Here is a 27,291-nt window from a genome sequence, read left to right as displayed (position 1 = left end):
ATTAAAGGGAGCAGTCAGTCTTTTAAAGAATTAAACTGCTGAGTTTTTTTTACCGACTTTTGTCAGTAGAATCTGTCTTCGGAACCGATGGTTTATTTTGTTCACAATTGGACTTTAAACTTCATGTAAAAAGTGCTACTAAACTTTGATTACCTGCTTAAATTTCACGTAATAACCATATTAAAAAATGATTTTTTAAAGAATGTCAAATTTTTATAAATATCACAAAACATATTCCCCCTCCATTTATAAATACGTAAACCCTTTATTAGGAGTTGCTACAATGGTTCATCAGCCGTGACTCAGATCATGACTTCCGGTTCCTGTCCGGTCTTAGGGCCGGTTCCTTAACCGTGGACATATTAACTGATTTAATTTGATTTATTTCAATTAAGCTCATAGATAAACCTATATTTTTATTTAATTTCATCAGATTAGATATAATTATTAATTCCTCCCATGTTTCCTCGTAGGGTGACCATGTGCAAATAACCCTGTCAGCCCGATTACGCAAGGAGCAGTACATGGCGTTTGGCCTGTCCGGTGCTGAGGGAAGACCTGCCATGCTTGGCGCCGACGTCGTCGTGGCTTACTGGGATAGCCGGTATGCATGCATTGACTAATGATTCATCATCACAATCTTGTCATCATGACCATTGTCTTCGTCTTCATCGCATGACCAGGCTGGCCAGTGGACAATGGCCTTATACCATCGGTAACAGCGACTCTCTAAGTAGGATGCATTTACTAGGGTGCCGATTAACAGTTTCCTAGCTCAATTGATAACTATTACTATCAAGATACGAGTTTTTACTGTAAGTAACCTTAATTACCCGACTGCAAGAAGGGTTATTGATGATCTAAATTGTAAAAACCGATTGTTTGGAAGTCCACGCAAGAGGTCTGCGTCCCGCAGTGGACGTCCATCGGCTGTAAATGATGATGATGAATTGACTGCTTCCGATTTACAAGACGGAGTTCCTGGGTTCGATCCGCAGCTGGGCCGATTGAGGTTTTCTTAATTGGTCCAGGTCTGGTGGGAGATTTTGGCTGTGGCTAGTTACCACCCTACCGACAAAGACATACCGCCAAACGATTTAGCGTTCCGGTACGATGTCGTGTAGAAACCGAAAGGGGTGTGGATTTTCATCCTCCTAACAAGTTAGCCCGCTTCCTTCTTAGATTTCATCATCACTTACCATCAGGTGAGATTGTAGTCAAGGGATAACTTGTAAAGAATAAAAAAAAAAAGAAAATTGGTATTCACATCACATTATTTTGATTTCTACAGCGAACTCGAAGTTTGAGGAATATTTGGAGTTTCGATCGAGTTATATTCGATCATGTAAACTTGGATCCTTGTCTCTAAATCATAAAAAAACGTTATTTAACACAAATAAAGTTTTTTTTTTCGTGTTTTAGATCAAACCAACCCCGGGTGTCCGACTACACAATCACCCACCTGGCGCAGTGCGACGGCGAGCTGGGCGTGTGCCCAGACTTGAGGCTCGGCGGGAGCAACGACGCGGTTGTTGGTATGTTTCATCATCATCATCATTATAAACCCATCTTTATTAGGCCAATAGTCCACCACGCTGGCCCAATGCGGATTGGCAGACTTCACACACGCAGAGAATTAAGAAAATTCCCTGGTATGCAGGTTTCCTCACGATGTTTTCCTTCGCCGTTTGAGATACGTGATATTTAATTTCTTAAAATGTATGTTATGGTATGTTTATTATTAACATATTAACATTCATAAAAATCAAACAACTTTTATACTGGACTAGCGGACGCCCGCGACATCGTACGCGTGGAATTTAGTTCCTTACAATTCCCGCGGTAACCATGGATTTTTCCGGGATGAAAAATATATAGCCTATGTGTTCATTATACCATAGTGACTTACGAAATAACGTGATATCCGAGGCACGGACGGACCTCGGATCATCATCATCATTATTGACCCATATTCGGCTCACTGCTGAGCTCGAGTCTCCTCTCAGAATGAGAGGGTTTAGGCCAATAATCCACTACGCTGGCCCAATGCGGATTGGCAGACTTCACACACGCAGAGAATTAAGAAAATTCTCTGGTATGCAGGTTTCCTCACGATGTTTTTTCACCAGTTGAGACACGTGAATTTCTTAAAATGCACATAACTTTGTATATCTTTTACTGTAGTTGGAGGTTCATGCATCGGATTCGAACCCACACCCTCCAGAATCAAAAAAATAATAGATAGGTATCAAACGAAAATAAAATAAACGCACAAAGGTCAACGGCCCTCGGTGCGGGCGCTCGTTAACCTACCAGCTGATTTAGTTGTTACCTATTACCACAGAGCTCTTTACTCTGCTAATACGGCGATAGGGTGACCTTCAAAATCTGTTTAAAAGTAAATAACGATAACTTTGTTATTTTTAAGTTAAAAAATAAGAAAAAATACGTGATCATTAAATTTTATGTCCGTACAAAAAAAAAACTTCCTGTATAAATTTAATAAATCCTTTCCAGTATCGGGCAGTCAGAAAGGGGGCATAACCACCATAACCTACCGCCGTCCGCTGGCGGCGTCGGAGCCGGTCAAAGACAAAGAGATCCTGACGACGCGCTCGCAGTCCGTCATCGCCGCCTTCGGGCCGCTCAACAACCGATACGAGGCCAACGCGCACTCCTTCATGGACACCACCAGGACTGACGTGCAACTTGATTTTGGAGCTCAGGTATACCGTAGTTCTTTAACACGTTCACTGCGGTACGAGGTCAATTGACCTCGTAAGTCCAGCATCTTCAAGAGTTACGAGGTCGACGGACCTTAAGGTCCAAGTATTATCTCGTGAGCAAGGTCCAAGTATTTACCAAAGTTATTACTTATCAGAGTGACAACACGTGCATCGGGCTGGCAGAAGAAGACGCCAGCGGGCCGGAGCCGTGGCCCACGCGCGTGCTGGTCGGCGTCAGCAACTTCACCGCGCGCATCGGGCCCGCGGGCGGCAAGCGGGGGTACACGCCCATCACTGGTGAGATGACATGTCATGAGCTGCCCCCTCCCACTAAAGATTGTCAAATATATCCAAAGGCACGCAGCCGAAGCCATAATGCTATTCAGTTGACTTGTTTTGCTATAACTATCATTGTAGAGGCACGAGCAAAGACTCGCGCTACAAGTGGAAATCTGCTGTTTATTCGACAAGGGGTCCTGTTTTGTCTAATATGTCATGTGTTCAATATTATAAATATAACAAATTCAAAGACAAATAAGTAATCAAGAGTAAAATAAATTGATTCATAGCAATAGATTTGAGGGTCTGACCCTTGACAACTCCTACGCAGCGCTGGCCCGAAGTAAATTTTAGAATGGAGCGAGATCCAATTATGGCGCCTCTCCTGTTTGCTCCTAATAATATATACCTATACCAATTGTGAGTGCGAAGTAAGTGTTATAAAGATCTCGACCATACTCTGGAATGGCCAATGGTTGGTTGGTTGGAATGGTTCTCTACCGTTTAGGTTCTCTACCATTTAAAAAAACAAAAAAAAATATCATTTAGGCGCTCTCTAGAATTTGGCGCCTGGAGCGACTGCTCCGTTCGCCATATGGGCGGACCGGCTGCTCCTATGAGTTTCTCTTTAAGCCAAATTCGATTGTGTACTTATATCTACATAATTATGTATTCTGTGTTTATACTACGGTAGGAGTAGGAACATGAGTTATTCAAGTTACATAAAGTGTATAATGTAACATATTTAGTTTTTTAATATTTTCGTATATCATTTTGATTTCATGCAGACAACGAGATTTCTAGTGGATTTCTTACATTTGGTAAATATATTTTAATAAGTAATTATTTCCAAACGAGCATAGGCTAAATAAGTGCTTGATCCAACACTAAAACTGCTGCGAATGATTTTAAAAGATTTTTAACCGACTTCAAAATAAAGAGGAGGTTCACAATTCGACGCATATTTGTTTTTGGTACCATAACCATTTAATTTTTATTAAAATCGGTTTAGTACTTTGGTGTTAAAATCAAATTAACTGAAATACGTCTTTGAAGTCGGCTCCATTTATATTTTAAACTCGCGGACGCCCGCGAATTCGTCCGCCCTTTTACCCCTTTAATTCAACCCCTTACAGTATCGCTGTAAAAATGGAGTAACTTCTCCCGTTTTCCCAACATTTCCCTTTACTGCTCTGTTTCTATTGATCGTAGCGTGAAGTAAAGTATACTATAACCTGCCCCGGAGTATGAAGAATAATTGTAGCAAATTTCGTTAAAATCCGTCGAGTAGTTTTTATTTCTATAACGAACATACAGACAGACGAAAAATTTACTGATCATTTTTTTTGGCATCAATATCGATCACTAATAGCCCCTGTTAGCTATTTTGGAAATATATGTTATGTACAAAATTGACCTCTCTACAGATTTATTATAAGTTAAAAGATAAGATTATTGTACCACTTAATTAAAAAAATCTCATTTTTTATTTATTATCTGTCCAGGTCATCCATCGTGGGGTATCGCGTGGTACATCAACGATCTGCTGATACCCGAGATATACGTGGAGCGCGGCAAGTCCTACGTCTTCCTGGTAGAGGGAGGGGACGACAGGACCAATCCTGCCAAGTACGTGTCTTTCGAAGTAATCTTTCTGTTCTGTGCTGTGCTGCCATGTGAAACGTTGTTTTTTTAACTACCAATAGATGGCGTTCTTAGAGAACTTCGAAACAATCCCTTATGTACAGTTCTAGAACCTGTTGCGATGCAGTTATACATGAAGTTCGTATATAATAGTTTTATGTCGCTGCGTGGTGTATATCCGTGGTGTCACCTGGATGAGGGTATCAGCTGAAAATCAGTGCTGTATGCTCCAGCGATTGGTTGGATCGTGCACCAAAATGCTGAGCTGGTACCTTTTCAAGGTTGTGCCAAACATGACAGTGTGTTGATGCTTCTGCTACTTGAGTTTTGGTCTTGCCTTGCTCAGGTAGTTGAGGCATCGGACGCTGCATCGGTGCTTCGGAATTGTGGCTCAATTTTAAAATAAACGTTTTTTCTTTCTTTCTTTCATAGATGGCGCTTTTTAGTTTTTGAAATAAATTTTACTTTATACAGAAGAAAAAACTGCTTGAAAAAGACAACATTTGTGAATAAGCTATCCAGCTATCTATAACAGTTATCAGAAAGTAGTCAAACCGGCTCTGAGAGTTATTAAGTAGTATGTATATATTTATGTTTAGATTCCATCCATTCTACATAAGCGATTCCTCGGAGGGCGGTTTCGGACAGAAGAAAGAAGAGGATCAGAGGAAACAGCGTGTGTTTGCGGGCGTAGCCTACGACAATGAAGGATATCCGTACCCGACCACCGGTAAAGTATCAGAAAAACGTATGTTCATCTCACTAGCTGGGAAAGACTTCCTTTGTGCCCTCCAAACCCAAGATTAGATTTTCGAACGTGACGATTAATGTTAGTAGGTAAACATCAGTAATTCATTGTTTTATATTTTCTCTCGCAGTGTGATTCCCTATTTAAAATTCGTCGACGAACTTTTCGTCTATCAAACATCTTTGAGTTATTTGGCATTGAGGTTTTCTTTTGACAAGTTAAACAAGGAGATGACTAAACGCTCTTCGTTCCTGATTCTGTTAAATTATGAAATGCCCTTCCAGCTTCGGTTTTTTCTACCACCCACAGCATGGATATCTTCAAGTCAAGAATGAATAGGCAAAAACTCGTATATGCAATTTAAAATATTTTGTCAATGTTTAAGTGACATTTTTAGTGATGTAGGTATACAATGGGACCTACTAATTTTTGTAACCTGACTTTTCGCGTCATTGGGCAAAAATACCTGTGAGTGACAAATCTTAACAACAGATTGTTAAGACCTAGATACCTATCTCAAGTCTTTAGTTTCCAGTATTTTTCTTCTTGTTTGCCCAACGGATTTTCTTTTAAATAACTTTGGCAATGCAATCCGCATCTTTCAGCCATAAGTTGTTGTCAAAGAAAAGAATATTTGCCAGCTTTAATATGATCGTTTGTTGACTTTCTCAGTGGGTCGGTACTGCGAGTGGACGCACAAGAGCACGGACCAGTGGGCTGCCTCCAAGACCTTCGAGGAGTACATGCAGACCCTGCAGCTGGAGTGCGGCGACGGGGAGCCGGCCGCGCTCAACTGGACCGTGGCTCACGAGACTCCCGACCTGGTCTACTATCAGGTAAACAGTAATAGTGCGTCGATACTGCGAGTGGTGCACTAGAGAAAGAATGGGGATGATGACTAGGTTTGAATATATTGATTTTTATGATACATTCGGATAAATAAGGTCAATGTTAACTAATTTATACGTAAAAAGTAAAGATTGACTGGATACTTGCAAAATAAATAAGATTATAAAATTTCAAAATCTACTAAAAATATTTTATCGTAATTAGATGAAAATTCATACAGTTTTAGCTTCCTTGCATTAAATGTGACATTTTTTAATATTTGAACTATAAACATGAACGCAGAAATAACAAAGATATTAGTAATTTTGTTTAACGATCATTAATTGCCTACGACGTCATAAGTTCGTACCATTTTGTATGGGGCGTTTTTCAGGGATCCGCGGCAGCGCCGCAAATCTGACCCTATAAATCCCTGTAGCTGTGAAAGTAATGATCGCAACTTTTTTTGCTTTTACAAAATTGCTTTGCTATTAGCATACTCTTAATTTATATATAATTTAAAAAACTGGCATCATCCCTGTATTGCCTCATTATATGAAATTGTACACCAAGTACATCTGTATTTTCGCATTTTTTTCGTTATTACTCGACATCCCAAAAAAATCGTACAATAAAAAAATATATCGTCTGAGCCGAGTGACCACAGAACACTAATACTCCTAAGACTTAAGAGTGACAGTTGTGATCGCACAGACTTTTCTCTGTCTACGATCACAGGCATTTTGAAATAGATAGTGTTGTCGAACTATCAATAGTTTTATTACTATCGATATTTGATATTCGATTTTCCGAAATTGAAATTTGGTTAGAAAATCGATTATCTAGGTATGATAATATTGATACTAACAACGGTATTAGTTATTATTATTATTGATTAAAAATAGATTTTTAGATACCAATTATTATTATTGTCACGTTTCAATAGAATAAGCTTACCATTTGTTCAAATGTAAATATTATTGATTGTTATTCGTATTGTATAGGTTCGATCTTATATTCAGCTCACTGTTGAGCACGAGTCTCCTCTCACAATGAGAGGGGTTAGGCTAGATTAGTCTACCACGCTGGCCTGATGAGGATTGGCAGAATTAAGAAATTGTCAGGTATGCAGGTTTCCTCACAGATGTTTTTCTTTCATAGGATTGAGACACGTGATATTTAATTTCATAACTGAAAAGTTGGTGCATGACCCGGCCTGTATTCGAACTTACGCCCTTCGAAACAAAAGCAAAGGTCATATACATTTTCTTTCTCGGTCATTAGTAGGTAGGTACTTAATTTTATTAATGGAAATATTTTCTGATTCCAGTGTTACACACACAACAATCTTGGCTGGAAGATACACGTTGTCGATCCCGGGACAGCTATACACATTCCTGGTGATAAAAGTGCGATCATAAATTTGGCGGCATTCTCGCCGCCATCTTTGTTTATATTGTCAGCGATACTTGTCACTATGACAGCTCTCACGAGGTAAGAATGTTTGGAAATCTACAGCGAGCTCTGCTTGGAACAAAGGAGGATGGATAAGAAGTAACAACTTTTTTTATAATTTTATATTTATTATATTTAAAATGAATCTGAAATTTTACTTTTTACTTATATTACATGTAGTTATATAAATGTATATATTTTAGGTTTGCTATTGCTTACCAGGTTTTAAACTTAGACTTGCGTATTGTATTGTTAGGAAGAATTTAAATGCATTAAAATAATATACTGAATGTAACAATGACAATAAATGATTTGTTTACGTAATATTTAGGATTTAATTGAAATAATTGACAATAAATCGTCATAGTATTACTATAGTATTTGTTTATAAATATTTTTGAGCGATATATTATCTTCTGGTGTGATGATAGGCCTATGAAAATATAAAATATCAAACATCATATTATTATATTGTATTGTATATTATTGTAGTTTATTACAATTTCGATATGTAATATTTTAAAAAAAGAAATACGACAATAAAAGGAATTAAAAACAGTGTAGATTTAATTGAGAATATTTGTAACTATATAACGAAAACACATATTTTCACATGTTATGTATTATGTGTTTTGACACTGTAATATTGATATAGATTGATGCATTAATGCATAATCGAACATACTAAGTTAATTGATTTACCTACAAAAAATACACATGAAAACTACCTATGTATTGAGTCTAATAATACCAATGAAATTCTTAACACACTTGATCTACAATAAAAAAATGTACGCACATAACATAGTTACCCATTTTTGCTTAAACAATCCGTTTATATAAATATAAACTATGTAATAATAGAATCTAATAATTCAAGTTAATTTTAAAGTAGATTTTTAGTAATGTCATCATGTCATGAGGTAAATTTCAAGATTTTACTTTTATTTTTAGTTGCTAAAAATAGTATTTTTCGAAAAGATGGCTGACTATGTTAACATGATTTACTTAATTTTTTATTACACCTACACATGGCCTGTAATCAATTTACGTCAATTTTGGAAGATTCTCTTTAATTTTTCTAAAATGTCCAATGTTACCTACATAAAAAGAGAATTCTGCTAAAACTCAATTAATTTCTTTAATTTAAGTAAATTGATTTGATTGAAAGTAACACAAAATAAATAAATTGGTGGAGATAGTGGAGCTCGCTGCTATGATGTACAGGTAATATTTGGGTAAATAATGTCAATCTTATTAATATCAATTTCATATCAGTCATTTAACAAGCGTTTGTGCATCTTTATACATAACGTAGAATTTGGTACTTAACACTTTTAGAATTACAAAAATAAGGAATTTTAATACATAATGTGTGTCGTAAATAAGTACTGTTCTCAATGCGTTTGTTGGAAAATGGTTCACATAACAATTTTGCAACGTTGTCATAGTCAGCAATGATTACTAAGCGGAGATATTTATTTTAATCTTACTGGCTCAAAATCTGTAAGTACAGAAACAATAAGTTTCAGCCCTGCTAGCGTCTGAAACAGTCTGGAGTAATTGAAATTCCGAATTCAACGAGCATTTCAATGGTTTTTCCAGTATAATATTTATGCTTTGGCTAACTCTTCTTACTCATACAGTGAGGACAATGATAGTGAGGTGAAAATACATAGATATTTAAACATTTGATTATAGGAGCCATTTACATACAAATGTGGTGAAAACACATACGGTTACGGATAAATCTATTTTTTAAAAGGAATTGATTCCGATTACTCTTTGTGGTTTGAATATTAAATTGTAAATTTAAACTATGAAAATAATAATGATTTATATAGACAATAAATTGAAGGTTTTGGAAATTATGACAATAAAGTTTCGAGTGTATAAAAAATATATATTTTTAGGATCCGTAAGACTATCCTTGCAGAGTGCTTTGACAATACATTTTCCTTGAAAGTTAATAAAACTACTTGTTGCTGTAAACTATACGTGTAAAAAGTTAAAAATATATATTTGTACAGAAATATTTATAAAATACCAAAGTATTCTTAGCGTGTGTCGTATTGAATTCGAAGAAATCTACGTATAAACCGTGGTACATATAACAAGTTCGCTGCGGTACGAGGTCACCTCGTATGTCTAGTGTGTTCAAGAGTTACGAGGTCGATTGACCTCGTACCACACCAGAGTACAGAAAAATCAGTGCCGCAGCGAAAGTGATAAACAGGCTGGACTCAGCGGTCCTAATGATATGATTGTTTTGCTATTTTTCCGCTGTGGGTATAACAAACAACATCTCCTAATTTCATCTAGCAGAAATTGATTAAGAAGTATTTTTTGCCACATTTTTAAATGTAACATAAGACAATTGTCAATGTACACTGTACAGTCATCAAGAATATCTTTTAAGTTAATGCATCGTTTATATCAATGCGTTAATGGTACAATCCAATGCAAATTTTATAAAACAGTGTTGTATAACTTATATATTGAAAACATTCCATTGGACTAGATACATACATATCAAGAGTAGATATTTTGAGATCACACAGGCGGCTATCAGCTACTATCACGCGGAAAATTGTAAAATGAGGAGGATATTCATTATTAGGTGCTTTTAAAAAATAAATTATCATTCCATAATAATCAGAAAACAGTTGGTTTGAATCGTTTTACACAGATAAATTTTACACAGAATACAGACTGACAACGTATTTCACAATAGGGATTTGCTAAGGTAGGATTTAATGATACTTATCCTTAGGAATAAAATCAGGGGTGATATTTTTTATGAGTTCTAGAAAGTGGAAACAAATGAAAGATAGGTTGAAAGTAGTTACTGATTGATGAACGGATATGAACGGATTGGTGTACCTAATGTAATAGGCACCTCTAATAGACATACTATTACGCTTAACATTTTATTAAAGGTTAAGCGTAATACTCGTACGTGTTGCGTTTGTTAATGTTAAGTTAAACCAATAATTCTGTGAACTGCGTAATGGAAATTTTAGACAAATATAATGTTTCAATGTGCCACTTGAAAATCGAGTATCATCTTCAAGTTGTTTATAAAAAATGTTTGTTGGGACGTATGCCTAAATAACTTTGGTCCATGGGTAGATAGAACTCACCAACGAACACTATCCATGTACCTATTTAGTTAAGAAATGAAACTATTGGGTATTTTACAAATAGTCCTGTTATTTAAATTAGGTTAGACAATACATATTTTAACATATAAATAATAATAAAAATAACCGCAGACTTGATAAGTGACAATACAATTTTGTAGTTTTCTGTACTTAATAGCGAAAAAGTATATATTATATTAACTATGAATCAGTGATTTACAAATATTTATGCATAGTATTAGTATTTTATAAAACCAATAATTATAGTATAAGTGTGTAATATAGTTTTTGTATTACTGTATTCAATTTGGTCCTAAAGTTTAATTTATTTTACCCATGTAGCAGGTAGGTATACATAAGTTCAAGTATGTATTAGTATACAAAAGCCCTATAAATAATTGTCATACTTACTTTAAAATTACAAATGTTAATACACCTACATACAACCGTTAACAAAATAATGTAATTAGATGTTTAAAACGCTTAACGCTTATTATGCTGTGTGGATTTCATAAAAGCCGTATTTGCGGCTAACACCGATTATTAAATAAGATCCACCCTTAAAAATATCTAGCAACCCATGACAACACCTTTTCTTACAATAGGCTTGTCTATAACTATTACTGAATTATTATAAGCAATGGTGACATCTAGTTGGATTGGACGCAGTTGCCTAGATGTTCCTCATATTATTTTTTGATTTCTTGAGGCAAGGAATACCGGAAGGGCATTCGACACAATCATTAGCTGTTGGCAGTGAAATGTCAACCACGTAGGAAATACGCAATTATCTACATCTTGTACGCGCGTGTGTGTTTGTTTACCTACCAAGGTAGCTAAATTTTAAAATGTGCATTCATGCAGAAATCCGCCCAAAATAACTGTAGGATTAAATTGCTACCGTTATTAAACACACCACAGTATCAATAATTGAAGGTGATAGTAAATACCAGAGACTCCTTTATGGCATAGCCTAATTCCCTTCAAAATTAACGTTACAGCTTCATAAGTTAAGTTCTTCGAACACCAGCAAAGAAATAATGAAGCTTTCCATAAGTAGGTACTTAATTGTATTCGATAAACCATTTTCATATTTATGTGATTTAAATTCGTTACGTATATAGTGCCTCTGCCCTGTTTTTATGAACTTCTTGATCCAGTTACCTCATACCTGTGGTGTCGTGGGTAGAGTCATGTAGTCATATGTCGATAAAAATATTATCGACACGAGCACTATACAACACTACACGCAGGCTTTTGGTATAACCTATTTTAACTTTTAGCGGATAAAAAACGAATATTATGTAATCATTATTTTTTTTATTAATTAATACTTCCATTATTGTGGAATTCTTATCTATCGCCAGTTATTTAAAAAAATGTATTTGGAGTTTTATGTACCTAGTATTTTACGCGAACTTTAAGTTTAGTTTAGATGAGTTGAATCACAGATTTATTATGTTATGAGTCACAGATTAATACTTTAATAGGATAATACGTTTTAAGTCTATAGTGACCAAGCTGTGTTGCTAGTTTACAGATAATATTAAAACAACAAATTTGGTAATATTTAGCTTGTTATTTCTCATTAACTAGATTTTTCATTTAAACTATACATAGAATGTTTCGTTTCATTTTGTATTTCTTGATTGTTGTAAAAAGGATATACGATGTTAATCACGACGATAAAATATTTAAAATTCTATATAAACTACAGTTATTGAATCGTGTTTCAAAATTTATATATACATACTGTTTAGGCAATTTATATATTATATTTAAACAAAATTAACCATATGGTAATAGTAAAATTAGATACAAAGATTAGAATGTAATTCTAATTATTTTACACTCGGTAGACGTAGTCGTTGATGCACAAGTTTCTGTTAATTATAAGAAATTTATTAGAAGTTATTAATAAAATTATGTAAAATTTTAGAAAACTAATTCTTGTTGTTGCAGTGCGAAATTATGAAAGGTGTAGTATAGGTATTTTATTTTACAAAGACATTTTTCATTCATTTGCATGGAAAGTTTATTGTAAAAATACAAATAAATGTGATATTTACCAATAGTTTATTTCAATTAAACATACTTCAATTAGCCATACTGCCTAATATAATATTATGCAACAGAAAAAATAATTTCATTATAAAACCGTACATGAGGTAGCAGATGCACGTAGTACAAAATAAAATTAATGAGACATTTTATCAGCTTGTTACGAAATCTATTTATCAGATAAACATTATAATGATAGGCATTTTTTTTTGTAAAAATATCTAGATTTTTTTTTGCAAAATAATAAATTTTTAATCTTTAGTTTATTCACATGATTTGCTAATAATTATTAAAAAAGCGACGCACAAAATATTTAAAAATTACTAATCTACTAATAAAATGAATGATGATTTAAACTGTATTACATTTAAAATTATATGATTTTTTTACGTTCAATGAAACCTTACGTTTTAAATTCGGAATATCTAAAGTTGTGATTTGTTTTTATTTGTATTTTTTAAAACTTTCATCTGTCCAGAGACAGTTCTAATAAAAGTATTTTTAATTTTGAAGTCATCAAATTGTCAATTTTCAACTAAATATAGATCAGATAATTATTAGATTCTAAATAAAAAAGTTAATATAATAATCTCCATAATATATTACACGATATTTATTATTTTATAATATTATATAGTTAACTCAGATTCATTTAGAATTTGTCTCAATAATTGATTGTAAATAATTATTGCTACTGACTCTTGATTAGGTGTTTACATCATTCACAATCACAACCCCAAGTGTAAATAATATTATGAGAGTTTCATTTTGTTTATCATATGGCTGAATTGTTTATATTTTATTATTGTTTTGTATTACCTTTTTTACAACCTTAGCCAATAACGTTATATACCTATTTGTAGTTATAAGTAAATTCCATTTTGTAAAAATCCAATTATCTACGACTTTGACAATAAATTGCTGTTACTTTTAAGTATTTATAGAATTTGACAATAAATACCTTTTCCTAAATTATTAAATTAGTTTTACTACAAGTACTTTCATTTACAACAATTACAAATACGAACTCGATGTTTGTTTTTCTGTGTGTTTTCGGTTGCAGGATCCATTTCAAAACGCAAATGAATGGGCACGTTGCTTAAAAAATATACTTAACTATCCCCCGCTATGTACAGGACGCCCCGTGGTTTCATCTACGTAGTCTCCGTGCCCTTGAGAGCATGGAGGATAAAATATAGCCTATGACACTCACAAATACCGCAGCTTTCTAGTGGTAAAGTAATTCAAAATTGGTATAACAAATTAGAGACTACCCCCTATAATATCACAAATACCTCTATAATATTATAGTATTATATAGTACAGATATATCCATAAAGAAGAATCCGTATGACGATAGTTCACCTAGTTTCATAAATTTATCTTATTGTTAAGTTATCTTATATGAATGTTTGTATGTCCCCCGCTATGTATGAATGTTTGTATGTCCCCCGCTATGTATAAAAGTATGAATCTTTACAAATAGTCAACTGACGTGTCAAAAGTGCTTGTAAACTGAGCCTACTTGAAATAAATGAGTTTTGATTTGATTTGATTAAATATAATAATATTATAGTATTATATAGTACAGATATATCCATAAACAAGAATCCGAATGGCGATAGTCCACCTAGTTTATAATCTTATTCTTAAATATCTCTTATTATTAAATATCTCAGCGGTTAATTAGTATAAAAAAATATCGTTACGTTACGTTTAGAACATTAAATTATCTCTTGTCATAATAAAAGCTTTGCATTTAGTAGAAGTTAAAATTGTTCAATGGCAGCACTCGCCTGTCATTAATATATTTTCATTTTTAATCTGTGTGTAGGCATATTTTGTTGTAGTGATGTACGTTCTGTTATAATGAGTTATGTAAGCTTAATCCTTAATGTTACATAATCAAATCAAAATTTCATTTTCGACACTTCACTCGTCGTATTTTTTTTCGGATTCTAAAATATTAGCTTAAACTAAACACTAAAACAACAGCCATGAGCCCTTGAGATCATTCTGCCTCCGGTTCCGGGAGGGAGGGTGTAGGTATGAATCCGGTCCGGGGCATGCATCTTCAACTTTTCAGAAATGGATTTGTGTTATAAGAAATTAAATATCACGTGTCTCTGACGGTGAAGGAAAAACATTGTTAGGAATTCAGCATATCTGAGAATTTTCTTAATTCTCTGCGTGTATGAAGTCTGCCAATCCACATTGGGTTAGTGTGGTGGACTATTGGCCTAAACCCTCTTATTATGAGAGGAGACTATAGCTCAACAGTGAGCTAAATATGGGTTGATAATGATGATGATGATACACTAGAAGCTTTTATAATAAACGTATGCGTTCGCTCAGAACAAATGATGACGGCACCGTAACGCGTTGTTACGTTACGAAGCAGTTTACCCACCGATATGAAGTTATCTCTTGAAAAATATGAGCGTGCCTTAGACCACATAACTGAAGTAAACTTCTCTCTCTGGCTCTTACAGTAACATACGAAACTTGATTTTCTCACATAAATAGATGGAAATTTTCATTATCCTATAGATAACCTAAATAATATACGTCCATTCGCCTCGCCTCGTTTATATTTAGGAGTATTAGTTATCTGTGGTTTATATTCGCTAAGCACGGAATTCGCGAGAGGGCCAGATTAAGGACTAAGGAGGTCTAAGGGCGGACGAAGTCGTGAGCGTCCGCCAGTACCTACATCTTTCTAAAGAAATGTATCTGAGCGTGATCACCAACCTACTTAAAAGCATTGTGGGTCATTGACATTAAGTTTAATAAATTTTCACATATGAAAAAACTCGTGACATTTACTGAGTGATGATTTTAGTCATTAGAAGTTAATCGACTTTATCGTGTAATTCGATGTCAACAATCGATTTTCAATTTTTATATGCCGGACATCACTACTTTGAGTGTTGACTCACTTTAGCTTTTTACCTCACCAGTCTGTGACTGTGTCTGTCTCTTTTTCTCTTCCTTGTGAAAGAAAAGAGTAGATGAAATCTAAATACAAATTACAATTTTATTAATCTGTGAATTTTGTTTTCTCATCAACATTTCAATTTTCAGCAGATAAATTAAAATTATTTAATTATATTGTTTGCGGTTGTATCATAAAATTAAAATTAATGGCTCGAAACCCCATAGTAATAAATATATCAAAAAGATTTCCAATTCCATGTTATTTATGATTTTATTCAAGACAGTGCCTAAGTTAAGTGTATAGAAAAAGTGATTTCTGGAGAAAAGTTATTATGAAGTGTTAATTTGTTAATTTCGTTTCTGTGTTAATTTCGAGATAGTTCCAGTTATTATCAAAAAATGGTTGAAAAGGTAAATGAAACCTGTTTACTTCTTTGTTCAGTTTTTGTGACTACAAATTCCAAAATGCTTGTGAAAAAAAAAACTGTCGCATTGCACCTGTCAGACTCGGAGCATGTGTTAATATTTTGGCGTTCTATCATGAAGAAATAAATTTATTGTGTTATTATTAACGAAATAATTACAAAACATGGTTAGTTCGGTCAGTTTTGCTTAACAATTGCGTAATAATGGTTGACATACTATTTTCAACGTTTTTGTCTAGTTTCGTCAAACATAAAGTGGTGTAGTGAAAAATTTGGTGATGAAACTTTGTGGGAGTTGTATACCATCACAATCCTCTTAAATGTTACTTGTAATAATGGTTTGCAGGCTTTTATACATGTTTTGTGAATTGCAAATAGTAATTAAAGCACTTTTTTTCAAACTTTTTCATGTGCTTAATTCTGAACAATAGAGAATTAATGGTCTGCCACATTTTACAAGATTTTCTGTTTATTTTTTTGCCATAGATTGGTGGTTTTACCTCTTAGAATCTTCCGTTTTCTGTTCTGTGAAGGCCTGAATGTTAATATAATGGTTCAGGTAGATCAGAGTCTTGTGTGTATAGAAAGTAAATCAGAAAAAATTAACCAGATTGGACAAGTAGGCTTAGTTTACAACCACTTTTGCAATGTCAAGTTTGACTTCTTGTAGGACCACTGGTTGGATGGGCTTGTTTACTTTGTTGAGAAGAGCCAGCAATAATTTCATCACTTGCACTTTTATAATCATCATCCTTTAGAATAGTAATTAAAATTATCATTATCAAATAATATGAAAAATAATCGCAAAACGTAGTCAATTTGAGATTTATTGTTATTGTATAAAGTTCATATCTATATATAGTTAAAAGTTTACATTGAGTTTCATGTGGACAAAGTCGTGGGAGTCTGCTAGTTATGTATAAAAATATGCTTCTTGAAGAAAAATAATTTTTTTTATAACTCTTCAAGAGCAAAATGTTTGTCAGTTGTAACATTTGAAGCTGAATTATTTTTTTCTGTTACGAACAAGCTAGAAAACGAACAAACAAACCAATCAGAAGTCTTCAAAAACTATCATAAAACTCAGGCAACAATCAAACAATCTTAGCTTGTCCCCGTTCTGGACAAATTTATGTAATGGAGTTTTTTATTTTTGAACAGATTTTTACTTTTTTTAGCTTTTCGCTGTTTAACATATCTGTTATAAATTGTTCTTGTATGCATTTAGTGATCTAGTGCAGTTGCATGCAGGCCACTTATTTCACAGCTGAATTACTTTGTTTTAGAAAATACAAGAAAACCCTCTACCCGAGACTCCTGAGCATGAAGCACAGACATCAGAAACACCGGAAAAAACAAAAGATCTCCCCCCCAGTCCCATACCAGTGAAAATAACTCCCCCCACCCCAGTCACTCCGTCACCAGTGTCCCGAGTCAGCATCCCCTCGTTCACCAAGACTCCTCCCAATGAACTGTACCGGAAGCTGTTGCCTGCAGTGTTGTTCCTGCTCACGTTTGTCACTGTCATGACAGTGCTGCTGATCTATATGGATACTGTCGGTGAGTTTGTTTTTATCACTGGTTGATTGTTGTCAGTGCCACAAATTGTTAGGTATCTACAGGGTGTTGCGTAGTTTTTCACATAACTTTAAGGTGTTGACAAGTAGACTTATAAGAGCCGAACTGCATAACATTTTTTTTAGTGTTTTCATACAAAGTAATTCAAATAATTCTGACTATCCATGTAACACATGCCATGTGATATTACGCAGTTGATCTACAAGACGGAGGTCCTATTGAATTGAGGACTGATTGAGGTTTTACTACTTCGTCCGGTTCTTGCTGCTGGGAGGCTTCGGCCATGGCTACCCTACTGGCAAAGACAATTTAGAGTTTGTAGAAACCAAAAGGGATATGGATTTTCATCCCACTCCTAACAAGTTGGCCTGCTTCCATCTTAGATTGCATCATCACTTACATGTGCATACAAGAACAATTGTGCATGTGAGATTATAGTCAAGGCCTAACTTGTGAAGAATAAAAATTATACATAGGATAGTTTTGATTGTTTGTTCTCATTGAATAAACTCTGAAACTATTAGATCAATTTGAAAAATTCTTTTATCAATGATAACAACATCATTGGGGAGTAAACTAAAGTAATTCCTGTATTTATATGAATGGTGGTGGAGGTCTGTTAGTTGTACATTAAGTTTCTTGCTTGCAAATTGGCTTCTTGAAATAAGAGTTGACTTTTAATCAAAATCCACTGTTGAGTATTGTTGGTAAGTGTTTTTTTTTATTTTCAAGAACTGCAATTTCAAGTTCCAACTGTACTGTAAATCCATGAAATTCTAATATACTCTTTTTTTCTGCAATTTAGTTCCAACTTGAGGGCTGTCAACCATCAAGAATTTAGTTAATCAGCAGAAGCTATAAAATAGGCCACCAGTAAAGTTACAGGGTTGCAGAGCGCACAAAACCAGCCCCTAAAGGCTGTGAACTCAAAATTAATCAAACATTTAAAAAAATTCTTAATATTTTTCTAGGGACCTCATTGAAAGAACTCAATGTTTACCTCTTTGTAAGCTTTTTCATTAAATTTAATAAAAAAAACAACACATTTATAGCTTTGGGAGCGCAGCAGTTCCGCCTGAACATGTCGCGGGACTACGAGCTGGCGCGCATCCCCGCCGAGTCGCCCACGCTGGTGGCGTACGTGCGCCAGCTGCACCTGGCGCCGCGCGCGCCGCGCACGCCGCCGCCCACGCCCACGCCCACGCCGCGCGTGCGTGCGCTGGACCGGCTACTGGGGGAGATGGTGAGTACACTACCCGTCAGACGCCCAACAAACCTTACACCTACGTCAAAATTCTCTCTTTCTCACAGCCACAAAATAAATAGTGTGGTATCCCCATGATCAACAATATTTATCCTATTTTAGCGTGGCCAGGTCCCTTCTCATAGGAGAGGGGATCTAGAATTCAAACCCACAACACGGCTTGAATGTTGATTGGCGGGATTAACAGCTAATCTCAAATGTCTGGAGGAGATCTCTATTAGCAGTAAGACTGCCTTTGTGCATATATTTTGTATTTTGTATCTTGTTAAATATTGCACTTTTCATATTTTGTGTGCAAAAAAGAACATATATAATTATATTAATGAATTATCACTGTTGCCGATGGCTTATCATGCTCTTCGCTTCATGGGTGTGTAGCGCCACTAACTTCCCAACTATTTTCACGGAACTTTTACTGAAAATATCTTAAAACTATAGAAAACTCATGTAGAATAATACTAATATCTCTGTGTACTATTTAACTATTAGTTGTATTATTTTCCTTTAGTACAATGGTACTCTGGTAGAGTTTCTCCCGCGCGGCGGGCGGGACCCCACGGCCGCCTACCTGGAGACGGTGCGCGGCTGGAGCGGCGTGGCCGTGCGCGCCGCCCCCAGGGACTTCCTGGCGCTCCGGGGCGCCGCCAGAGCCCTGCACGCTTGCCTCAGCCCTACTGATCATCCTAGAGAGGTATTCCTCTTCTTCTATGGGTTTCTTGTATTTTTTATTATAGCTCATGGTAACACAACTTTTCAACCATCTGGTTGTAATATTTGGGAGTATTTCAGAATTAATTGGTGCAACACCTGTGGATCATTATTCCCTAATCATTCACAGACAACTTAGGACACAACTGTGGATCATCGTTCCCTAATAATAAGTTGTCCTATTATCCTATCTATAAAAACAGTCTGATTTCTAATACAAGACTTGGGGCATCAGTGGACCATTCTTACCTAATCATGGTTAATTATTTTAATGCCTGTCTATCAAAAGCTGTCTGGTCTGTCTGGGTGATGTAAGCAACTTAGGCCTGTAGCTATGTGGCACAACGATTCTCTCGCTACAATAGAGAATGTTTTGATATTTAAATAATGTTTAAGAATGGCATTTGTTATTGACAGGTCATATGATGAAGTTATCGATCAGATCTGTCATTTGCATACATTTTTTTAACTTTCAAAGTATTTGTATAAAGAGATTCAATGTGCCACGTAGCTACAGGCGTCCAGGGAGTTGTTTATGTGTGTACTCGATTGTTATATCACGGGAGGGTAGGCCGACAGCCACTAGGGGAGTTCGCTCCCCCTGTCAACGCACGGCTCTGCGCAGGTGAGCTACGAGGAGGCGGAGGGCGGCGGCGGCGTGTTCCGCTCGCGCGTGCTGTGCCTGCCGCTGCTCACCGTGCTGCTGGCGGCCGACGCGCCGCGCGCCGACTACACCGCGCTGGCGGGCCCCGCCGCGCCGCGCGCGCTCGCCGCGCTGCCCTACGACCGGCTGCGACTCAAGGTGACCATCATCATCATCATCACCGTGTGTGGCACCATCTGATGTCAGTTTATCAATGACGACTTAGGCCTCGCCTGTGGTCCATAATTTCCTAATCATAATTAATTGTTCTGATCTATCAAAGACGGCTTAGAACTCGCCTATGATCCATAATTTTCTAATCATAAATAATTGTTCTGATGCCTGTCTATTAAAGACGGCTTAGAACTCGCCTATGGTCCATAATTTCCTAATCATAATTAATTGTTCTGATGCCTGTCTATCAACAATGACTTAGAGCACACCTTTGGGCCATAATTTATTGTTATAATTCCTGTCTATGAATGACGCCACAGGGCATGCCTGTGGGCCGTCATTCCCTAATCATAAATTAATCTAATGCGGGTTTATCAAAGACGTGCCTGGCTCATATATATATTTTTCCTCCAGGTGATCGACTTCCGGTCCACAGACCCGGTGGCGTTGAACAAAACGACGGAAGTGCTGGAGGCGAACAACTACACCGTCGCCGCCACCTTCGACGACGGCATCATGTACGCGCTCAAAGACATCAGGCAGGAGTGAGGTAACTGGGGACAATTGTTCCCTAAACGTAACTCATCATATTTGCCTGTTCTAAGACAATACAAGTGATCCCCCAGGGGACAATTGTTCCCTAATCATACCTCATCATGTTTGCGCCTCTTCCTAGACAAAACAAGTGATCCTCCAGGGGACAATTGTTCCCTAAACGTAACACATCATATTTGCCTCTTCTAAGACAAAACAAGTGTTCTCCCGGGGGACAATTGTTTCCTAAACGTAACTCATCATATTTGCCTCTTCTAAGACAAAACAAATGATCCCCCAGAGGCAACTTTTCCCTAAACATAACTCGTCATATTCACCTCTTTAAGACAAATCAAGTGATGCCCCAAGTCCCTTAACTAATTAGGGAACAATCAGTTGTTATAGGGGCGATTGTTCCCTAACCACATTTGCCTCTCTAAGACAGACAAATTAAGTCCCAGGTTTGTAATTCTTTAATTATGCCTTTCTATATTTGCCTTATAGAATAAATACTTTTTGCCAACTCTAAATAAAACCAAGTTAATGCCCAGGGCAATTGTTCCTTTGTTATATTTGTCCTATCTTTTATAAAATGGCCTAATTAAGACAGCTAATGTCTCATGACCATTATAAATCTTTTATATAACTTGTTATATTTATTTTGTCGAAAAATACTCTTTGTCCTCTCTAAAACAGAGCTGTGGTGCCTGTAGGCCCAAGAGACCACGTGTCTCGTGTAGAGAAAAAGACAAATGTCGACCACTAGCGTTGTAGTTGAAACAACCGCACTCTCTTTCATACCAACAGCATCTTGAGCCTATAGGACAACTATTATCCATAACTCTTTATATTTGAGTCTGTTCATGTATTATGGAAGTAGCTTTATTAAAATTATTTAGTTTGAGCTTATATCAGCTCATTGGTAAAGCGGCCGGACTCATCACCAAGGGTTGGTGGTTGGATCCCTACTTGTTGGACTATTGTGTTGTACCGTGTATTAGGAGTCTAATAGTCTTACCAGACTAGTTTGAGGCTAATGGAAATACTGGTCATATTTAAAAAGATATGCCAAATATTCTTAAAAAGAAATAATATATATATATTAAACACTCCCCCACTCCCTAGACAGAAAGTGGGTAAAAAAAACCCCATTTTGTTGATAATAAGTGAAGCAATACAATAATAATAAATGACATATTATGTGGTAGCCCAGTGGATTCTGCTTACGATTCCGGAGGGTGTGGGTTCGAGTCCGGTCCAGGGCATGCATCTCCAAATTTTCAGTTGTGTGCATTTTAAGAATTTAAATATCACGTGTCCCAAATGGTGAAGGAAAAACACCTGCATACCAGAGAATTTTCTTAATTCTCTGCTTGTGTGAAGTCTGCCAATCCGCATTGGGCCAGCGTGGTGGACTATTGGCCTAACCCCTCTAATTCTGTGAAGAGACTCGAGCTCAGAAGTGCGCCGAATATGGGTTGATAACGAAGCAAAGCAAAGACCCCGTGACCCATCATTAATGCTCACATAATACTTGAACGATCCCTTCCTCAAATATAATAAATATTTAGAGGCCTCTGTAAGACAAAACCGAGGTAATCCCCAGGGCAATTATTCCCTAATCACTCGTTTATGTTTGTCCTATCTAATAACTTAATAAGTATTGTTCTAGTATTATATCTAAGCCATGACTAAGGTAAATAATACATAACTGTAAAACCCTAATTTTTATAGTGTTTAATCTATTATACTGAAACCATATTGTCTCTTAAGACTTAGTATCTTTGTTAAATTAAAAATGATAAAAAAAAAGACAAACTGTTTAATGTCTGTCATAACTGTGGTACCTATTTTAACTTAATTTAATAATCAAATTTTTTAATATTTCTAATTTTACAAATATAAATTCATAAAACCCTAACAATACTTTTTGTTTATTGTAATTGAATGTTAAAATATAATAATAACGAAAAAGGTTTATTTTAAAATAAACAATTTAATTTTAACATTTTTATTTTTACAAATGTAACTTTATGTCAGCAATAAATACTAATTATTATTATTAATCGATTATAAAATTTTATTTTTTTTAATCATTGTGATTTTGATCAGAATCTTGTTATTTAGAACATTAAGAATATTGAAATCGAATGTGATGGTGATAATCTAAAACGATAGCCTTATTAGTCACTTTGCACAGTAATTAGGGAAATGTACCCTTAGTACAATAGTTCATCTCTATAGCCAAGTTCTGTGATATGAAAGTATGATAAATTGCAATGAAAATGAAAAAATAAGTTACTTTCATTCTCAATGGAGACCTCTAATTTTGCAAATTAAAAGTTAAATCAACTGACATGATTTGTGAAATCTTGTACTGAGGGTAAAATTGTTCTAATTCAATTTGATGTTTTAAATTATTTGTGGCCACTTTTAATAGTACTTTTGAACATCACAATGTAGTTGTTAAAAAGCCTTTTTTTAATAGAAAGCTTGTACGGGATGTAAAATAAGCTTGCCGTGTCAGTAATATAATAAACAAAAATAGGTAAAAAGGTATATTTTGAATTTTCTGGGATATTCACCAACCGAAGTACAAGCTGTTTTATAATTAAGTATTAAATTTTCTTAGATCTCTAGTGTGATTGGTGAAAATGGTGAAATTGTCATTTGAATCATTAAATACTTAATAAATAATTTGCATGCCAAATTGGCAAGATACATTTACCATCTACATCTACCGACCACCTGTATATATTATGCATGTATCTGCAAATAAATAAATTGATTGATTGATTGAAATATGATTTATTCATATAAAAAAATGTCTACTGTTTCGCTCCATTTAAATTTTCAAATTGGATTGGAACAATATTTGAATACACTTTTGCCTTATAAATTGTTAATGTAAAGCTCCACACGTACATATATGCTCGTTGGTATCTTATTTTCTTTAATTTAAGCGAAACCTTCTTATGCTGTTGGTCACTTTCGCTATAAGTCCAATGACTGAAACAACTATCAGAACAATAACAGACTCAACATTCCACATGACGGTAATCTCTTGAGCAAGGTCCAAGTATTTCGATATTATGCAATAGTTATTATGATTTTTAAAACGACGAGCGTGTATGTGTGTTTTGGAGACTTTATTTGCATAAGATTAAATACGATAAAACTTTTCGTCTCACTTTTAAGATCTGTCAAACTAAAATGTTTAACTACTTGTACCCTTAAATTTTTGTAAATAAGTTTTAATTTGTTCTGTGATTTAAAGACTACTAAAACATTTTTGTGGTTACTTACTCGTATGAAGTCCTTGGATATTTGGGCAACTCAAATAAATAAGTGTCTCAATTCAAATCTCATCTCAAATCTAGATTTAATTAGTAGTGGACTTGGATACATCGTTTTCATTAGGTTTATTTCATAGTGTGAACTTTTAAGTCGCTTCTTTTTCATCTTTTTCCATAGAACTGCCAGGCATCTCAGTGATCTGCAATCTTACATAGCCCTTGAAAAAATCTTCTTTCCTGATGAATACTGTGAAGCTATGTAATATTTTTCCAGCTTTCGTTTTCTCTGCCAAATCAAGAGTGCAGGCACCTTTTAGGCAAGCGCTTTTCTCAGTAGGTTGCATTTTCACTTACCTTTACGTGTTATTGCAGCGATTACAAATAATCATCTGGAAGGCTAAATCGCCATTAGTTGGTTTCAATTACTTGTCAGTATGTTCCTTGAATAAACGCAAGCAAATATTGTCGCAGGGAAATCCAGAACAGATTAAATCTTATTTCTGTTTATTAATAAAAATGATCTTTTACAATCTAATGCACTGTTTACAATCTCTTTTTACATCCTCTCTAGCAATCTTTGTAATGTTGATACTAATTAATTGTAATGTAATAATGAATTTTATAATAATTAAATTAAAAAATTGTAGATAGAAGAAATATATTCTTGGACACTTTTAAAAGTCGAGTTACTTATATTGAATGAAACTTCAAATGAGATTCAATAGTGTTTGATGTTTTGACTTGATTAAAAAGTTTTTGGAAAAGTTAAAAAATTAAAACTGTCTAAGAATATATATTTTTTAAATAAAATTAATCTAATAATTAAAATCTCTATAAAATAATTCTTGCCGTACAAATTTTTATTACAATAAAACTTTTTTTTAAATAAAATTTTCTTGTAGTTTAATCAATATTTCGGAATTCATGAAATGCTGTGCGGGTTGTCAATTATACAAAGACCAAATTAGACGTAAAATATGTTCATTTGCCTTGAAAAAGTGCCCTGTAATGTTAATTAAATGATAATAAAAAAAAACATGCATCTAATATAACCAATATTTTGTGAATAAACAATATTGTTTATTCTATTATAATTGTTTATTTTTTCATGACGATGGATTTTAAATGAAATTAATAATGACATAATTTTAACCAATACGTATATTAATTTTATTTAATTTATATTTTTTTAATGAAACAATATTTTATGCCAATATATGCCTGCATCATATTATTCGAGTAGGTATACCTAATAGCAAGCAAAAAAGTGAAATCAAAGTATTATAATTTAATTATGTGCTAATTTTAAAAAATAATTATAGTTTTTAATTCCATTAATTATTAAGTGTATTTTAATGATATCAAATGATTTTTTTAAAACGTAATTTTAATTTTGTCGATAAAGTTGGATTCCATTCCACTTATTAATTATGATAATTCCGTCTTAATTTATTTCATAATGGAAGACTGATTTAAGATTATTAACTTTTTATAAATTATGTAGATTTGTTTTAACGTGAATTAAAATCTCATTTGCTTTAATTTTTATGCACACGATTAGGATTACTGCTGGTTGCAATTGATCGCGACAATCGCACTGCGACTGCAAGTTAGAAACGCTAAATACCTTTGTGGATCTTCACTGTGAAAACTTATTCAAATATATCTGCATCTCAGTACACGTTGCGACTGTCGCGTTTTAGTTGCGACGAACGCGTCAACACAGCTGAAGACGACGTGTGCAGAGGCTTTTAATTAGATAATTCAATGATTACTATGTATTATGATTTTTTTTATTGTAATCTCATTTTATTTCGATTGTAAGCAATAACATGTCAATGTGTAATTATTTTTAAGCTTTAGTAAGATTTTCACTAGATTTAATTTAATATGCGCTCAATTTTTCACAAATTAAATGCTTTAATTCAATTACTTTGTTCTATTTATTTTCAACGACCTACTCCTTCTCTTATAAAAATGAACTGATGTCCGTTAGTAATTTCACTAACGGACATCAGTTCGAGGAGCTGTAAGGTGATGACCCTTATTAGAGGCTTTAATCCACTCCTAAATATGTGTTCATAACCATCCATTGTAACAAAAATGGATTGTGTAATACGAAAAAAATTAGGAAACTTATAGTAATAGATGAATGAAGACAAAGTACTAAGTTACGTAACTTTGTACTTTGCCTAGTTAAATACTAAGATACTGGAGACCGGAGGTAGAAGGGTAAATATTTTTCATTAAATCTATACTTTTTTATAAAGCTGAAAAGTTTGCTTGTTTGAACGCGCAAATCTCAAGAACTACTGGTCCGATTTAAAAAAATCTTTTAGTGTTAGATAGCCCATTTATCGAGGAAGGATATGTTATCCCCGTTTTTCTACGGGAACGGGAACCACGATGTGTCTACTAGTCATAGAATATGAGCCAAGCGTAGAACTGCCGCCGTCTTTTTTTAATGAAGGCCGACAATTTTTCTTTAATTGGTGGGCCCAGATTTCAATGAACCGTTACAATAGCCAAATTCATGTAATTGATAAATAAATAAATCAGTTTGGTTAACAATTGCATAATGAACATATTATGGGCAATGTACTAATATTATAAAGAGGAAATATTTGATTGTTTGTTTGCATTGAATAGAATCTGAACTACTGAACCGATTTGAAAAATTCTTTACTTTTGGGAAGCTAGACCCCACACTACTATCCCTACATAGGCTATAGGCTATATTTTATCCCCGTATTCCTACGGGACACGGATCTGCGTGGCGTCTGCTAGTACTGCTTTATAAAATGCACAATGCCCACAGAAAAGGCACATTCTAAAGAATATTAATAAC

The 27,291-nt window shown here is 34.6% G+C and overlaps 2 protein-coding genes across 3 annotated transcripts in view; both read left to right on the top strand.

The window, feature by feature from the left end:
* Positions 1–13,864, top strand: part of LOC112051957 (protein Skeletor, isoforms B/C) — a 50,576-nt gene extending 36,712 nt beyond the window's left edge. The window contains exons 7-14 of the mRNA XM_052889097.1: positions 474–604; positions 1,423–1,535; positions 2,518–2,726; positions 2,882–3,023; positions 4,511–4,634; positions 5,249–5,379; positions 6,070–6,233; positions 7,556–13,864. Coding sequence (XP_052745057.1) covers positions 474–604; positions 1,423–1,535; positions 2,518–2,726; positions 2,882–3,023; positions 4,511–4,634; positions 5,249–5,379; positions 6,070–6,233; positions 7,556–7,723 — 1,182 coding nt within the window. The 3' untranslated portion in view covers positions 7,724–13,864. The remainder of the gene's footprint in view (positions 1–473; positions 605–1,422; positions 1,536–2,517; positions 2,727–2,881; positions 3,024–4,510; positions 4,635–5,248; positions 5,380–6,069; positions 6,234–7,555) is intronic.
* Positions 13,865–15,873: 2,009 nt separating this feature from the next.
* Positions 15,874–26,372, top strand: LOC112051959 (protein Star). 2 transcript variants are annotated; one of them, XM_024090817.2, is made up of 6 exons: positions 15,874–16,232; positions 17,533–17,806; positions 18,877–19,067; positions 19,597–19,779; positions 20,422–20,598; positions 21,028–26,372. In XM_024090817.2, the coding sequence occupies exons 1-6, from the start codon at positions 16,221–16,223 to the stop codon at positions 21,160–21,162; spliced, it is 972 nt and encodes a 323-aa protein (XP_023946585.2). In that variant the 5' UTR covers positions 15,874–16,220; the 3' UTR covers positions 21,163–26,372. The 2 variants fall into 2 exon arrangements, with proteins under 2 accessions (XP_023946585.2, XP_023946586.2); XM_024090818.2 differs by lacking the exon at positions 15,874–16,232 and adding an exon at positions 16,258–16,413.
* The last annotated feature ends 919 nt before the right edge of the window (positions 26,373–27,291 follow it).

Source organism: Bicyclus anynana, chromosome 24 (assembly GCF_947172395.1).
Source record: "Bicyclus anynana chromosome 24, ilBicAnyn1.1, whole genome shotgun sequence".
Taxonomy (NCBI): Eukaryota; Metazoa; Arthropoda; class Insecta; order Lepidoptera; family Nymphalidae; genus Bicyclus; species Bicyclus anynana.
Note: the sequence above shows the minus strand (reverse complement) of the source record. Positions and strands in the feature narration are given on the sequence as shown.

What these genes read in the sequence shown, in the direction of transcription:
- LOC112051959 (XM_024090817.2), top strand. An exon ending in CTACTGATCATCCTAGAGAG is followed by an intron (nt 19,780 to 20,421) that starts GTATTCCTCTTC and finishes GGCTCTGCGCAG; the next exon opens with GTGAGCTACGAGGAGGCGGA. An exon ending in ACGACCGGCTGCGACTCAAG is followed by an intron (nt 20,599 to 21,027) that starts GTGACCATCATC and finishes TTTTTCCTCCAG; the next exon opens with GTGATCGACTTCCGGTCCAC.